The sequence below is a fragment of the Opisthocomus hoazin genome, chromosome 8 (assembly GCF_030867145.1).
Source record: "Opisthocomus hoazin isolate bOpiHoa1 chromosome 8, bOpiHoa1.hap1, whole genome shotgun sequence".
Classification (NCBI taxonomy): domain Eukaryota; kingdom Metazoa; phylum Chordata; class Aves; order Opisthocomiformes; family Opisthocomidae; genus Opisthocomus; species Opisthocomus hoazin.
This window is the reverse complement of record NC_134421.1, coordinates 39807012-39822503: the sequence shown is the minus strand read 5'-3', so window position 1 is coordinate 39822503 and position 15492 is coordinate 39807012. Positions and strand designations below refer to the sequence as shown.

At 48.9% G+C, this 15492-nt stretch overlaps 1 protein-coding gene across 1 annotated transcript; it reads right to left on the bottom strand.

Annotated features, from left to right (window-relative positions):
* Positions 1 to 4493: 4493 nt before the first annotated feature.
* Positions 4494 to 15245, bottom strand: ARRDC5 (arrestin domain containing 5). The gene is given in 4 exon segments (XM_009943462.2): positions 4494 to 5033; positions 5777 to 5853; positions 5856 to 5973; positions 15063 to 15245. Coding segments are annotated over 4 exon segments (918 nt in total).
* Positions 15246 to 15492: the final 247 nt, after the last annotated feature.

The window sequence follows — 15492 nt, the reverse complement described above, 5'->3', positions numbered from 1 at the left end:
CTTCTGTGCCATCCAAGCGATAACACAAGCCTGATCCCACAAGTACAGATAATTTCCAGTAATCATTGTTTCTATGTTTCCATGGTTACTGGAAAGATAAAAATTCTATTTTTGCTTCGTGAAACTACAAAAATTGAATGTTTTCCAGAATCTGTGCAAGGTTAAAATTAAATTGTGAGCAGACAATATAGCCATTTTTCTTTCATGTGTGCCATCTCTTTACTCTCTTTTCACCCTTTCCATCACTTCTGACCTGCACAAATCCCACCAGCTCCACAGGAAAGCTACTCCTCAGAAATAATCCCAAAGGGGGCAGAGATCAAACTCTTTCCTATGGAGTCCTAGAAAGACTTCAGGCATCATTCATTCTAAAAGAAGAAAAGAAAAAGAAAAACGAATATTGATTCCAAGGTCTAAAGAGTTTGTTATTTATATAAATGCAGCTAGAGCAGATGTGGCAGAAGTCGACAGTAACCTCCTGCTCCATTTTTACGGCAACTCTGCCTATGAGGGCCAGCATAATTATTTGTTGAACCTGTCAACTACAGGTAGGCTTAGTGTGCAGTATTTAATGAAACCTCCATGGAAATGTGTGTTGTTGCACCTGGAAGAGTGGGGTATTTTTTCAAGCTCAGGCAATACCCAGATCACATAAGAGAACACAGTGATGGGTCCTTAGTAACCAGTCTGTGCTAACAGGGTGGTGAAATTCGTGCAGGGCCATCGTGAGCTATGTGGCTATTTTAGGTCCCTGCACCTGACCAGTTAGCCCCATTGCTCTGAAGAGTGTTACAAAGACACAGCATTGTAATGCTGGTCTGACTAGACTTCAAAGGTATCTGGTTCATTTGGGTGTATTTTACTGCCTTGCAAAAGGCACATGAAGGAGTAAACACAGATAGCCCAAATGTCCCTCCTGCTGTTTTGATGGCTCCAACTTTACACCACAAAAAGCTCCACCTTCTCTTTGGAGAAATGAACTGGGTGGTTGGCAAGGCCTTTGCTAGAGACCTCTCTGCTCCATCGATGCGGTCTGCTGGAAAAATGTACTTTACTCAGACTATCCACTCATCATCTTGCTCTTGTTACTATTTATACCACAGCAGCATGTAAGTGCCTTAGACAAAGAAGACTATAAATATTGGAAAGGAGCTGCTTGAAGAATTTCTAATACAAAAGACATGCAGAAGTAGAAAGGAAAATTAAAATGCTAAGACATGAAATCACTTGCCCAAGTTCCCAGAAATCAGGTATCCCACTGCTTGTCCATTTTATTAGGACTTTGGCCTTCCTAGTTTGTTGCTGTCAAACGTTTTGTTTGCGTCATGAGATTGACACAAACATGAAACATCCCAGGAACAGGACTAGGGGTATTTCACCCTGGCATATGTTCCCTCTAGAGAAATTAGGTTTTTTAAATCAGAAGGCAGTTTTGCTAGCGTCAGATACCTCTTGTCTTCTGCCATGAAAATGCCTGCAGGGTGACTGTAATGAGAAGTGGAAATACCTCACTTCTTCCTCAGCTGCCTTCCTGAGTTTGCTGATCTCAGGCTGGGTTCGGATATTGCAAGTCTGGAAAACAGACTTCAACAGTGATTCATATCACAGCACGTAACACGCAAAGAAGCTACAAAGCTACTCTCGTATTCCCCCAGATGCTGACATTCTATTGTTTCTTTGCATATGATATTTTGCAAAAAGGAAGTAGTTAATTTCCTTTTTGTAGTAAATGCAAGGACCAACAACATTTATGTGATGCAACTTCAGAATTTATACCGGGTGATGTTTTTCCTTCAGCTGTATCAAGTGGCACTGAGAAACAATGCTGGAAGTTCGAAAGACAAGCAGTGAAAAATATTCTGCTAACACGTTCCTGTCATGTACGCTGTGAGTGCATTAATTTTTGCTTGAACAATGAAACAGGGAGACCTGTAAAACAATCTATTTGTAATGGGATTCTGCACGTGGTGTCCTGATACACAGTCTTGTCTGAGATGCGAAAGAGCGCTGCCCATGTCAGTATGATAAATACTATTTTTAGGGACAAGATGAGGGGAAACATTAGCCTGGCAAGAGTGTGTGTGAGCAGCAGAATGTGACAAGTGCTGTGACACGTCTCAGCCTCCTGGGCTGGGGCTGCCTGGCAATCTGCTACCAAAAGCGTATGTAAGTCACCACTAACAGACCTGCTGCTGCTGTAAATTAAAGTTGGTCAGTGTAATCTCATTCCTAAGCACTCTCCAGAGGTGGGAGGGGAAAGCTGGAGCTCTGTGTGAGCGGGGTTGTGGTCACAGAGTGGTGAGACATCTCTCCCGACAGCAAGCACCTGGCCCAGGAGAGGAGGCATCACCCCATGCCTCTCCCCCAGTCTGATGGCGGGGCAAGAAAGTGGAGCGGGGCCATACTCTGCATCTTCTACCCCATTGCTTTATGGGGAACAGACAGAAAAGTTTCTTCTGCCTGGGCATTTCACCTGTGAAACCTCTGTCTTCTGCTGGTGCCACCGTACTTTGGCATGGGCGAGTCACAGCATGCCCTGGCATGGGGCCCTCAGTGCAGCAGGAGCAGGGTGCTGGCACGGGTCCTCTGCTCCCAGGCTGGCTGGCAATGGCTATATCAGTCTGGAAACCAGGAAAGGATTTTGGATCCTTGGCACGTCAGAAGGCAACAGTGCAAAAGCACAGGAGGTGAGCTGGAGGTGAGGGGCACTGAGATTCACGCAGGTGTTTAGCGGGGCTGAGCCACAGACATGAATCCTGCTTTCTTGGTCCTATAAGAGCTGCTTGGTACAGGTACAGATGTAAGGAAGGTAGCCTAGGGGCACCCACGGGTCTTCAGCTTATCTTCCCCACTCCTCACCGCCCTTCCTGTGGAACGAGATGGGGACATGCAGGGGTGAGGGATGGGAGGTGCTCCTTGTGTGCAGGCGTTAGTTGAGGCCATGGCTGTGTGGGTAGGTGAGTCCCACCAAATGACTGCTGCAAGGGCCCTGCTGTGCAACTGAGGCTGTGCCAAGGGGCGATGGAGCCCGGCTGCCCTGCCCGTGTCCCCCAGAGAGCCTGGGGACACAGCAGGAGCCCGCAGATCGCGCGGGCAGGGCAGCCTTCCCTGGGTGGCACCCACTGGGACAAACCACAGCAACAGCCTGCCCAGGGCAAATCTTTTCAGTTCACATAGCTTAAATCACATGAGGATCAAGAGTGATTTATCCAACAGCACCTAGCTAACCAGTAGCTAGTGGACTTTACATTCAGGTTCAATACCAGCAATACAGCAGATAAACTGCATTACTAGACACTAAGCAAATGTTAATAAACATCAATAAAATCCTAAACACTCTTCTAACCCCAAAACCTTCTGGTCACCCACTCTGACACATACACCTGCGTGTGGTTGCAGCAAGGGCTACACAGATCATGTCCCCAGGACCGGCCACTTCTACCTGGGGGTGCTGGTTGACAGCCGGCTGAACATGAGCCAGCAGTGTGCCCAGGTGGTCAAGAAGGCCGATAGCATCCTGGCTTGGATCAGGAATAGTGTGGCCAGCAGGAGTAGGGAAGTGATCGTCGCTTTGTGCTCAGCATTGGTGAGACCGCAACTTGAATACTGTGTTCGGTTTTGGGCCCCTCACGACAAGAAAGACATTGAGATGCTGGAGCATGTCCAAATAAGAGCAATGAAGCTGGTGAAGGGCCTGGAAAACAAGTCCAATGAATGGCAGCTAAGGGAACTGGGGTTGTTCAGCCTGGAGAAGAGGAGGCTGAGAGGAGACCTTATTGGTCTCTACAAGAACCTGAAAGGAGATTGTAATGAGGTGGGGTTTGGTCTCTTCTCCCAGGTAACAAGTGACAGGACAAGAGGAAACGGCCTCAGGTTATACCGCAGTGATTTAGATTGGATTTTAGGGAAAATTTCTTCACTGAAGGGGTTATCAAGCATTGGAACAGGCTGTCCAGGGAAGTGGTGGAATCACCATCCCTGGTGGTGTCACCATCCCTGGAGGTATTTAAAAGACGTGTAGATGTGGCACTTGGGGACATGGTTTAGTGGTGGACTTCATAACATTAGGTTAACGATTGGACTCAATGATCTTAATGGTCTTTTCCAGCCTAAAGAATTCTATGATTCTCCAGCCAGCCCCAGTCACCCCGCATATCAGGACGAGTGCCTGCTGTCCAGCCTCCCCTCAGCACCACACCATCCTCTGTGCTCTGCATGGAGCTGTTTTCCCATGGACAGGAGCATGGCCATCCTATGTGCCTGCAAAGTGCCCGCTCTCTGCCTAGGCCATTGCTATGTCTTCTGTTTTTCCTTATCCAGTTATCAGGAGTCAGTTTAACAGAATTACAGGCTCCACTTAGGTGCCTTCCTGACTTTGGACTTTGGCTAGCTTTACTTCTCTTTTTTCGGGAGTCACTGGCGCATCTCTGCAAAAGTAGGCTCCTCTTTTGAAAGCATACAGCTGGTGTGCACGGATTTTGCAGAAAAATCTTTTATTTTGTGGATCTGTCGGTAATTGCTCCTGGATCAATCTCAGAAAGGTCTCTGTGAAGGCTGACCTCCTTTGAGACGTCACCTTCATTTTTATGCAGAGTCATGGTGTTCTGCTCCACAGAGAAATGCTCTGGTATAGCTGCTGTGATGATGAACACCCTGCCCGCAATGGTGAATGTTGTACAAGGAAGGCCAGAGGTGCCTACCAGCTTGTACCTGAATGCCATGATTTTATTTTCTGTGAGAGTGTTGGTGACAGGCATGGGTTTCAGCAGAGCCAGCACACTGGTAAATCTTATGGCCTCAAAGGAAGTTGTGTCTGTCTGAGACTCCAACCCTGTCACTTCACTTCCATCTTCCAAGGAGCATTGTTCTCCCCTGCTGCTAAAGCCCCTATACAGAACAATGTAGTGTGCAGCAAAAATGATCTTTCTAACATACTTGCATGCCCTATTGGCAATATCTGTCACAAACACAATGGTTTTCCAGAGCAAACCACACTTTTCTCCAGGAAGATCCGAGGGATCACAGAGCCATGACTGAAGCAGGAGAAATAAACTACGTCTTTCCTAGCTTCCACCACCAGTGGAGCCTGCGTGGAGAGGGTGGGTGGACAGGCAAAATATGGTGAGTTCTTGTTGCTGGATACATGGTTATTCCCAAACACCACATGCTAAAGTTCTGACGCAACAGCTAAAGATGCTCAGCCCTCCCCTCAAGCCTCAACATTAACCCAGAGGACAGTATTCCTCACTGCACCAAATGTGACATGGCTGGATTATCACAGTCCTCCTGAGCATCTGTGCAAAGAATTCATGTGTGCATATGTAAACATTGTCACTCTTAGCTACCTGTACCCAAATTTAAAGGGAGGCCACAAAATCATTAGAATCATCATGTTCTAACTGTCTTGATGGTCTTTGACTGACTGGTCCATTCTAGGCAGAGTTTGGTAAAAATGGCACCTCCTATTTGGTGATGCTTGCCCAAGACTTAGACTCCAAAGCAAGAGAGTAACCTCCGTTTTCCCTCACCCTGGATCTCAAAGCGCTCCCTACATGTCACTTGAAGACTTACAATGCACCTTGTATGCTAGAGAAGAAACATCTTGGTGCAAGACCTAGAACAAAGATGGCAGAAGATATTGAAGTGTCATTTGAATGTTAAAAGGAGGAAGCTCAGAGCTAAAAGTTCATGGACACTTAATCGTAAGCAGTTACAGCTCTGGATCAGAGCAAGGTAGCTCTATGTGTCTCCAACTCAGACAGCTTGTTCCCCTTGCTCTGTCTTTCATATGTCTTTTGTGGTCACTAGCAGTTCCTTGCAACAGTAGACTTCTCTCCTCTTTAGCTAAGACAATTGGTGGCTGCAGCAAGTCCCTTGAACAAAGTAGGAGATGCAGCCAATTTTGCGGGTGAATGTGAAGGGAATACTCGGAGGAAAGCTGAAGTGGAAGTCAAAGGTGTGGTCACCAGTCATCTGAAAGCCAACCAACACACTGCTATCAGAAGTCTTTTAAACATTTAGGTTGTTTGTACCTTATGGAAACTTTGATGTTTCTCCCAGAATCCAAGGTGTCCTTACCATCCAGTATTGCACCCAAAGTGCCATAAAGCCATGGTATGGGGTGGACTGTGCATTACCTCTGCAGGTCAGCTGCTGAGTGTATGGACCCCTACCAGTCAACAGACTTGGGAACTGCTAATCTGACTCATTTTAACACAAGGTCACCTAACCTGCAGCTCCTTACAAACTGTTTCGGATTTTCGCTTAGCAAACTGGAGCGCCACAGACTTTTAACCTTCCAAATAAACATTAATAGGGTTTTGAGGAGAAAAACGGTGTAATAACTCTCACTCCTCTTTTATCATTGTCTACAACACCTGTGCATATGATCTGAAACTTTCATTTCACCTGTGCAAAAGACCCCACTCACAAATAAAGTAACATTTAACACCTTCTCTGCACAAATGAGAGACGGGAAAGCTGATCCATTCTTTCAAATACCTTTCCTTCTGTGCCAGTTCCTCTTAATCAAATTCAGTTCTGTGTGGGTGAAGTCCCACTGCCTGTAACGAAAGACTATCCCACCTATGCAAGGATAAGTCTGGCCTCTTCTGGCCAGATAAGACCAGCTCTTGACTGTTTTCTTCATCCAAGACTTATTTCTTTTCAACACATGTATCTGCTGGGAGTCTGTCATCCAGTCTTGAGCTTTCCTTCCTTTTAGCAGCTTGTGCCAAAACTTCACTTTGAACAACAATATTAGGACATGTGAGACACTGCTAGAATTTTTGTCCTGCTGACTGTATCCTTTTGCAGATGATTTCAACAACACCTTGAGTTTTAATAATCTAAACTGGATATTCTTGTTAGCAGAAGAGCCTGGATATTGTTTCCTTGCAGCATGGGATATTTACCAGATAGCATAAAAGCATTTTCAATCAAACATCAGAGTTGTCACTGAAGAAAAAAAATGCCTAAAAGAATCTGAAAGGGAGGAAACTAAAACTCATCAGCCTCTTAGATAACTTCAATATAAGAAAGTCATGTTGTCTATTCTGACAGTTTGTAGAAACCTGATATTCCCAGGGCCTTATCTCACATGACGTTGACTTATTTAAGTTATTTTGGCAATGTTCTTGTTTTGGTATAAGGAAGGACTTTGAACCTGGAGCAGATCTGCAATTTAACCTTGAAAGAAATCAGTGTTCCCCTCCTGGAATGATCTGCAGTTAGGCCCTGGTGTGACTGGTCTGTTTTGCAACCCTAGCACAGTGTGGGGATTTATTGAAGAGTTCAGATTTCTCAGTCCCTGCTGCAGGTATAGCCTCAGAGCCTGGCGTTGCGTGCAGGGCTGAAGTAGGCCCTGTGGCACAAAAAGGCTTGCAGATACACATTTCATTCTATGAACAGTTTTAATCCCAATTCCTCTTGTTTTGCATCACTTCTAAAGAGACTTCTTTGACTTGTGCCCGCTTGCTAAGCTGTGCTTAACTTTCTGCACAAGCCCTTGGACTCAAAAGGACCTTCTGGCCTTAAACAATGTCCCTGAATTCACCCTGGAAGCAAAGGTGCACTCGCTTTCCCTGGCTCCCCACAGGAGCAGCCATCCTGTACGTGGGCTCCAAAAACCTTATTGCCCTGAAACCACGCAACAGAATTAATCACACTGCAGAGAGTTTCCCAGCAGCTGCAGAGGTGGGAGGGTGCTGCCAGGAGTTTGCTCCCCAGAGGTGCGCGGGGATGCCACGTGCTCCATGTTCAGCAGAACCTGGCAACTTCAGTCACACTGGAAAATCTAAGTCAATTCCAGATAATTTGTTGTGCCACGCAATTCAAAAAGTGCTCCATCTTGTATTACGCAGCAAGGGAGATGATGGCTGCAGCTGTGGCGAGAGCGCAAACAGGCTGCTGGTGGGAGTGACTTCAGGGGTGAACCTTCTTTGAAGGACACGAGGGATTTCCCAGGGTGCCACTGACGGCACATGGCAGTGCTGGAGGAGTTTCAACCTGCCGGTAGTGTTGTGAGCTCCTGCCCCTGGTTTGCTCTGGCCTAGGGGTTTCTGCTGGTGATGGGGATGGTTATCCCTGGTAGCACGGCAACTGTTCTTTTTCTTTTCTGGGTCTAATTATCCTAGAGCTGTTACCCATCTTATTCGATGACTGCAAGGAGTCAGTTCCTCCAGCAGTCTTTATCTCACAGAGGGACAATACAGAGTTTCAAGTGTGGTGACAGGGCTTACCAGGGTTAAAAAGAAATATGTCAGCAGGTACCTGGATCCATGTATAACGCTTCTTACAGAGACATCAGCTGTGACCCAAGCAGGGCATTTGGCAAGATCAAACACCAGATAGTAACATGCTATCAGGAGCATATTAGCAGCTGAGTGTCAAAAGCTGACACCAGCAGCAATCTGTTCAAACATACTTGTATGCCAACATTAGTGGGGAGCACAGAGTATTCAGGGTGAGAAGGGTCAGGTCCGTATCTTCTTTCATGTTTTAAAATGGCTTTCTTGGACTTGTTAGAGCATGTCTACAGAGATACAATCAATGCTGGAAAAGGAAGGAAAATACTGAGTTACAGTAGTAAAAAGCTGTTATTAAACTGCACTGCATGGGCAAGTTTTGTTTGATGTGAATGCTCAACTATTTTGAAAACAGGAATACATATGTAGGTGGCAGAATACGGATTCAAGTGTGTCTTCAAGCAACATCAATTTGAACTTTAGCTGCGAAGATCCAGAACTGAGGTGCTTTACATGTACTTGTTCTTATAATGACAAAAATAATTCTTCCAACACTCAGGCTTTCTCTCTCTTTTCTGTCAGGGCCGTAACATCTGGTGGCCTACAGGAAGAGTCAGCATGCAGCAGTACATCAAGGCTAAGACTCTAATGCATGTGTAAGGGGAAAATAACCTTTGGACAAAGTAGAGCCTTCAAGTCTGAGAAGAAACAAAGCCTGACTACTACAGGTCATAGCTCAAAAGCACAGTTACCATGCATTGGCACAGTCTAATTTCAGTACTAAGCTAATCTAGGGCAGCGACCACCTGTGATCTGCAGACTAAATTTTCAGGACTCCCAACAGACCCTAAGAAAGAGTAGCTGAGAAAGGGGAGTGCACCTCCTAGGAGACTTCGATATACTTTAAGCATCCACTGGAATAATTCACTGTTTTAGGTGGTCATTGCATGCCACTGACTTTACTCTTTTTAGTAAATCTGTACATTTTAACATTTAGCTCTGCATTTATGTGTGTGTGTGTGTTGGGGTGTATAATATCAGAAGTGAAGGTGCAAAGAAGATGGAGCCAGGCTCATTCCAGTAGCAGGACAAGAGACAACAGGCACAAACTGAAACACAGGAGGTTCCCTCTGAAAATCAGAAAACGCTTTTTCACTGTGATACAGGTTGCACTGAGAGGTTGTGGAGTTTCCTTCCTTTGACAAATTGAAAAGTCCGGGCAACTGGCTCTAGGTGGCTGTGCTTGAGCAGGGGGTTGGACTAGATGACCTCCAGAGGTGCCTTCCAACCTCAACCATTCTTTGATTCTGTAATTTCGGCGAAGCTACTGAAGGTGAAGGGTTCTGGAGCAGAGGCTCGCGCCGAGGGACCCTTTCTCCGGTGGCAAAACCGCAGCGGCGAGGCGGCAAAAAGCGCCGAGAGAGAGAGGAGACCCCAGCCCCCCCCCTCAGCGGGAAAGCGGGAAGTGCCAACGAGCGGCAGCTCTGACTCAGCGGGGGCGGAGTCGAGTGTGACAGCGGCCAAACCCCCTCAGGGATAAGAGCAGCCCCCAGGGAGCGCGAGCGAACAGAGCCGGCAAACAGAGGCAGCGCAGCAGCCCGGGAGCGGCGCAGCAGTTTGCGCGGGCAGGGCGAGCGGGGAAGGCGACTGGCAGGGTACAGCCGCCCCTTCTGGCTACTCGAGTAGTGGGCATCGCTCTTCCAGGAGATATTCTAGCCATGGTTACCACCCGTGGTAAAGCTGTGGCTCGAAGGAGTGTGGGGACCCAGACGGAGGCCCCATGCAAGAACGCGGGTGTCCAGGTCTCTGGCTGCAGGGAGTGCCTGAGCCTGGCGCTCGTACCGGAGGACAGCAGAGACAACGGCTGTGTTCGGTGCGAGCAGGTGAATGACCTGCTCAGCCTGGTGGCAGAACTGAAGGAGGAAGTGGAGAGGCTGAGGAGCATCCGGGAGTGTGAGAGGGAGATCGACTGGTGGAGCCGCACCCTGCCCTCCCTGAGGCAGCGGCAGCAGGAGGCGGCTCCACAGAAAGCAGAGAACCCCCATCCCTCTTGCCACCGAGCAGAAAGAGGGGACCTAAGAGATGGGGGGGAATGGAAACAGGTCCCTGCTCGGGGGGGCAAGCGAATTTCCCCCTGGCCTCCCTCACCTGCTCAGTTGCCCTTAAGCAACAGGTATGGGGCTCTGGAATGTGAGGGACCGGCCACAGAGGATGTGGGTGAAGGTGAGGCTCCATCCAGGGGGTTGCCTAGAACGAGTCAGACAGCCCCACGTATTACAACTGCCTCAATGAAGAAAAAAAGGAGGGTCATTGTCATAGGTGATTCCCTTCTGAGGGGAACAGAGGGCCCGATCTGCCGACCGGACCCATCCCACAGGGAAGTCTGCTGCCTCCCTGGGGCCCGGGTTAGGGATGTTGCGAAGAAACTCCCTGGTCTGGTGCGGCCTTCTGATTACTACCCCCTCTTGGTAATGCAGGTTGGCGGGGACGAGGTAGCAGAAAGAAGTCCCAAGGCCATCAAAAGGGACTTCAGGGCACTGGGGCGACTGGTTGAGGGATCAGGGGCGCAGGTGGTGTTTTCCTCCGTCCCATCAGTGGCAGGGGACAGCACTGAAAGGGGCAGGAAAACTCACCTGGTTAACAGGTGGCTCAGGGACTGGTGCCATCGGTCAAATTTTGGCTTTTTTGATCATGGGGAGGTATACACAGCACCGGGCCTGCTGGCAACAAGTGGAGTTCAGCTATCACAAAGGGGGAAAAGAATTCTTGGCCACGAGCTGGCGGGGCTCATTGAGAGGGCTTTAAACTAGGTTCGAAGGGGGAAGGGGATATTGCCCAGCTCACTAGGGATGAGCCTAGGCTTGGAGTGCCAAGGCCAGGGGTGAGATTGACAGCCCAGCTCAAGTGTGTTTACACCAATGCACGTAGTATGGCCAATAAACAGGAGGAGCTGGAAGCCATTATACAGCAGGACGGCTACGACTTGGTCGCCATCACAGAAACATGGTGGGACAACTCGCATGACTGGCATGCTGTCATAGATGGCTACAGACTCTTTAGGAAAGACAGACCAACAAGGAGAGGTGGGGGAGTTGCTCTATATGTGAGGCAGCAACTGGAATGCATTGAGCTTGGCCTGGGGGCAAGTGAAGAAGGAGTTGAAAGCTTGTGGGTTAGAATTAAGGGACAGGCTCACACGGGTGACATTACGGTGGGTGTATACTACAGGCCACCCGACCAGGAGGAGGAGGTTGATGAAGCCTTCTACAGGCAGCTGCAAGCAGCCTCACAGTCACAGGCTCTGGTTCTCATGGGGGACTTCAACCACCCTGACATCAGCTGGGAAGACCATACAGCTAGGCAGGCGCAATCCAGGAGGTTCCTACAGAGCATCGATGATAACTTTCTGATGCAAGTGGTGGAGGAACCAACAAGGAAAGGCGCGCTGCTGGACCTCGTGTTAACAAACAAGGAGGGACTGGTGGAGGACGTGAAGGTTGGAGGTAGACTCGGCTGCAGTGACCATGAAATGGTCGAGTTCAGGATCCTGCGTGGAGGAAGCAGGGCGATAAGCAGGATCAAAACCCTGGACCTCAGGAGGGCTGACTTTGGCCTCTTCAAGGAGCTACTGGGAGGAATCCCGTGGGCCAGGGCTCTCGAAGGCAGGGGGGTCCATGAGTGCTGGTCGCTTTTTAAACAACACTTCTTCCATGCACAGGAGCAATGCATCCCCCTGAGAAAGAAATCGAGCAAAGGAGGCAGGAGACCTGCATGGTTAAACAAGGAGCTTCTAGCGGAGATCACGCAGAAGAGAAAGGTGCATGGCATGTGGAAAGAGGGACAGGCCACTTGGGAAGAGTACAGAAACGTAGTGAGAGCATGCAGGGATGCGACGAGGAAGGCCAAGGCTCACCTGGAATTGAAGCTGGCAAGGGATGTCAAAAACAACAAGAAGGGCTTCTTCAACTACATCAGCAGCAAAAGGAAGGCTAGGGACAACGTGGGGCCGCTGCTGAATGAGGCGGGTGTCCTGGTGACGGAGGATGCGGAGAAGGCAGAGCTAATGAATGCCTTCTTTGCTTCAGTCTTCAGTGCTAAGACTGGCCCTCAGGAATCCCAGGCCCCGGAGGTAAGAGAGGAAGCCTACAGAGAGGACGACTTTCCCTTGGTCGAGGAGGACTGTGTGAGGGATCGCTTAAGCGATCTGGATGTCCACAAATCCATGGGCCCCGATGGAATGCACCCACGAGTGCTGAGGGAGCTGGCGGATGTCATTGCTGAGCCACTCTCCATCATCTTTGAGAGGTCCTGGAGGACAGGAGAGGTGCCCGAGGACTGGAGAAAGGCCAATGTCACTCCAATCTTCAAAAAGGGCAAGAAGGAGGACCCAGGGAACTACAGGCCGGTCAGCCTCACCTCCATCCCGGGAAAGGTGATGGAGCAGCTTATCCTGGAGGCCATCATGAAGCAAGTGGAAGAAAAGAAGGTTATCAGGAGTAGTCAGCATGGATTCACCAAGGGGAAATCATGCCTGACCAATCTGATAGCTTTCTACGATGACATGACTGGCTGGGTAGACGAAGGGAGAGCTGTGGATGTTATCTACCTTGACTTCAGCAAGGCTTTCGACACAGTCTCCCATGATATCCTCCTGGGGAAGCTGAGGAAGTGTGGGCTAGATGAGTGGTCGGTGAAGTGGATAGAGAACTGGCTGAATGGCAGAACTCAGAGGGTTGTCATCAGCGGCGCTGAGTCTAGTTGGAGGCTGGTGACAAGTGGTGTCTCCCAGGGGTCAGTACTGGGCCCAGTCTTGTTTAACTTCTTCATCAACGACCTGGATGAAGAGTTAGAATGTACCCTCAGCAAGTTTGCTGACGACACCAAACTGGGAGGTGTGGTAGATACACCAGAAGGCTGTGCTGCCATTCAGCGTGACCTGGATAGGCTGGAGAGCTGGGCAGAGAGGAACCTGATGAGGTTCAACAAGGGCAAGTGCAGGGTCCTGCACCTGGGGAGGAACAACCTCATGCACCAGTACAGGCTTGGGGTGGACCTGCTGCAGAGCAGCTCTGCGGAGAGGGACCTGGGTGTCCTGGTGGACGACAGGTTAACTATGAGCCAGCAGTGTGCCCTGGCTGCCAAGAAGGCCAATGGGATCCTGGGGTGCATCAAGAAGAGTGTGGCCAGCAGGACAAGGGAGGTTCTCCTTCCCCTCTACACTGCCCTGGTGAGGCCTCATCTGGAGTACTGTGTCCAGTTCTGGGCTCCCCAGTTCAAGAAGGATGAAGAGCTACTGGAGAGAGTCTAGCGGAGGGCTACAAGGATGGTGAGGGGACTGGAGCATCTCCCCTACGAGGAGAGGTTGAGGGAACTGGGCTTGTTCAGCCTGAAGAAGAGAAGGCTGCGAGGGGACCTTATAAATGCCTACAAATATCTGAAGGGTGGGTGTCAGGAGGATGGGGCCAAGCTCTTTTCAGTGGTGCCCAGTGACAGGACAAGGGGTAATGGGCACAAACTGAGGCACAGGAAGTTCCGTCTGAACATGAGGAGGAACTTCTTCTCTCTGAGGGTGACGGAGCACTGGAACAGGCTGCCCAGGGAGGTTGTGGAGTCTCCTTCTCTGGAGATATTCAAGACCCGCCTGGACAAGGTCCTGTGCAGCCTGCTGTAGGTGACCCTGCTTTGGCAGGGGGGTTGGACTAGATGACCCACAGAGGTCCCTTCCAACCCCTACTATTCTGTGATTCTGTGATTCTGATTCTGTAATTTTGTGATCCAGTGAAATAACCACGCTTTTGCAGTTGTTTTCAGTGTATGTCTCACATTTTTCTTGCCTCTCAGTAAAAATACAGCAATATCTTTAATAACCCTTTACTATAGTTGCAAATATAACAAAGCCTGTATTCCCAGTGGATACTTGCTGGCACGTAAGTCAACAAGAATACTGCAGGTAAGCATTTTAGATGACCAAAGAAAGCTTCAGTGATGTGCTTGTGACTAAAGATTTGCTACCTGCTGCTAAACAGGTTGTGATAGATTTCTGTGCGACAAACGTTCAATTTACAGATACAGCCTCATGGGGGACTGCTCACAGCCTTAAATACTGCTGATTGTACCAGAATGCTGCTCTTCATCACAAAGGCCTGGTTGCCCTCTACTGTAGTGAAAATGAGCATGCCATGGGATAGCAACAGAGCATGTGGACATTGCTAAAAGGACTTCGTCCCCAGATCCCACCTTCCCTAGCCCAACACTAAAATGTCATTCAGTTGACAGGCACCTCATTCTCGTGTTTTACTTTCTATGTGGAAATACTTTGCTTTGGAGATGTAGGCAGCCTGGTTGGTGCAAGCCGTGTGCTTGTCATAGTCCAGTTCAGGATTACCCTTTCTTGTGGTTTTGCCTCAATTTGCAACAAAAGAACCACGCAGTTACTCTCACTCCTTCCCTCCTCCCTGGTGGGGAGGAGAATCCAAAGGAAAAAAAGCAAAAACTCATGGGTTGAGATGAGAACAGTTTAACAGAACAGCAAAGGGAGAAGAAAACAACAATCAATAACAGTGATAAAAGCATATACAACATGCAGCGTTCTCACCACCTAACACTCAGCTTGCTCGTGAGTAGAAAAGCCTCTCCTGCAGCCAGCTCCTCACTTAAATACTGAGCATGGCATCACATGGTATAGAATATCCCATCTGATTGGCTGTTTGGGTCAGCCCAACCAGCTGCTTGTGAAAATTAACTCTATCCCAGCTGAACCCAGGACATTATCCACACCATATTCTATACCATCTATGTCGTGCTCCAGGTCCACACTTTACTATCACTTCTTCTGATTTTAAGCCATCTCAGGTAGCCTCTTCCCATAACCTCCACCTTCACCACAGGGTCCACCAGGGTACTGCTGTGGTTCAGGATCAGTTGGCCATCTATGCTGGAGCCAGCCAAAAGCATCTGAATCTCAGGCAGCACTGGGTTAACTATTCTCACTGTCAACATGAGGGAGGAGAGGCAGCTGGATGCTGCTGGGGTCTGGAGGTTGGACCGAGAAGTCATCTTCTCCAATGCCACCCCATGAAACTGGGATTTGTGAGGTCACAGCATGGAGGACAGGTGCAGAGTGCTCCACAGGGAGAGAGAGAGCGAGCGCTCAGCTCCCCAAGCTATGTCAGAGAGGACTGGAGCCATTTAGCTGCTTATTAGCAGCACCTAACTAACTGGCAAGCATTCAGCTGCACATTTAGGA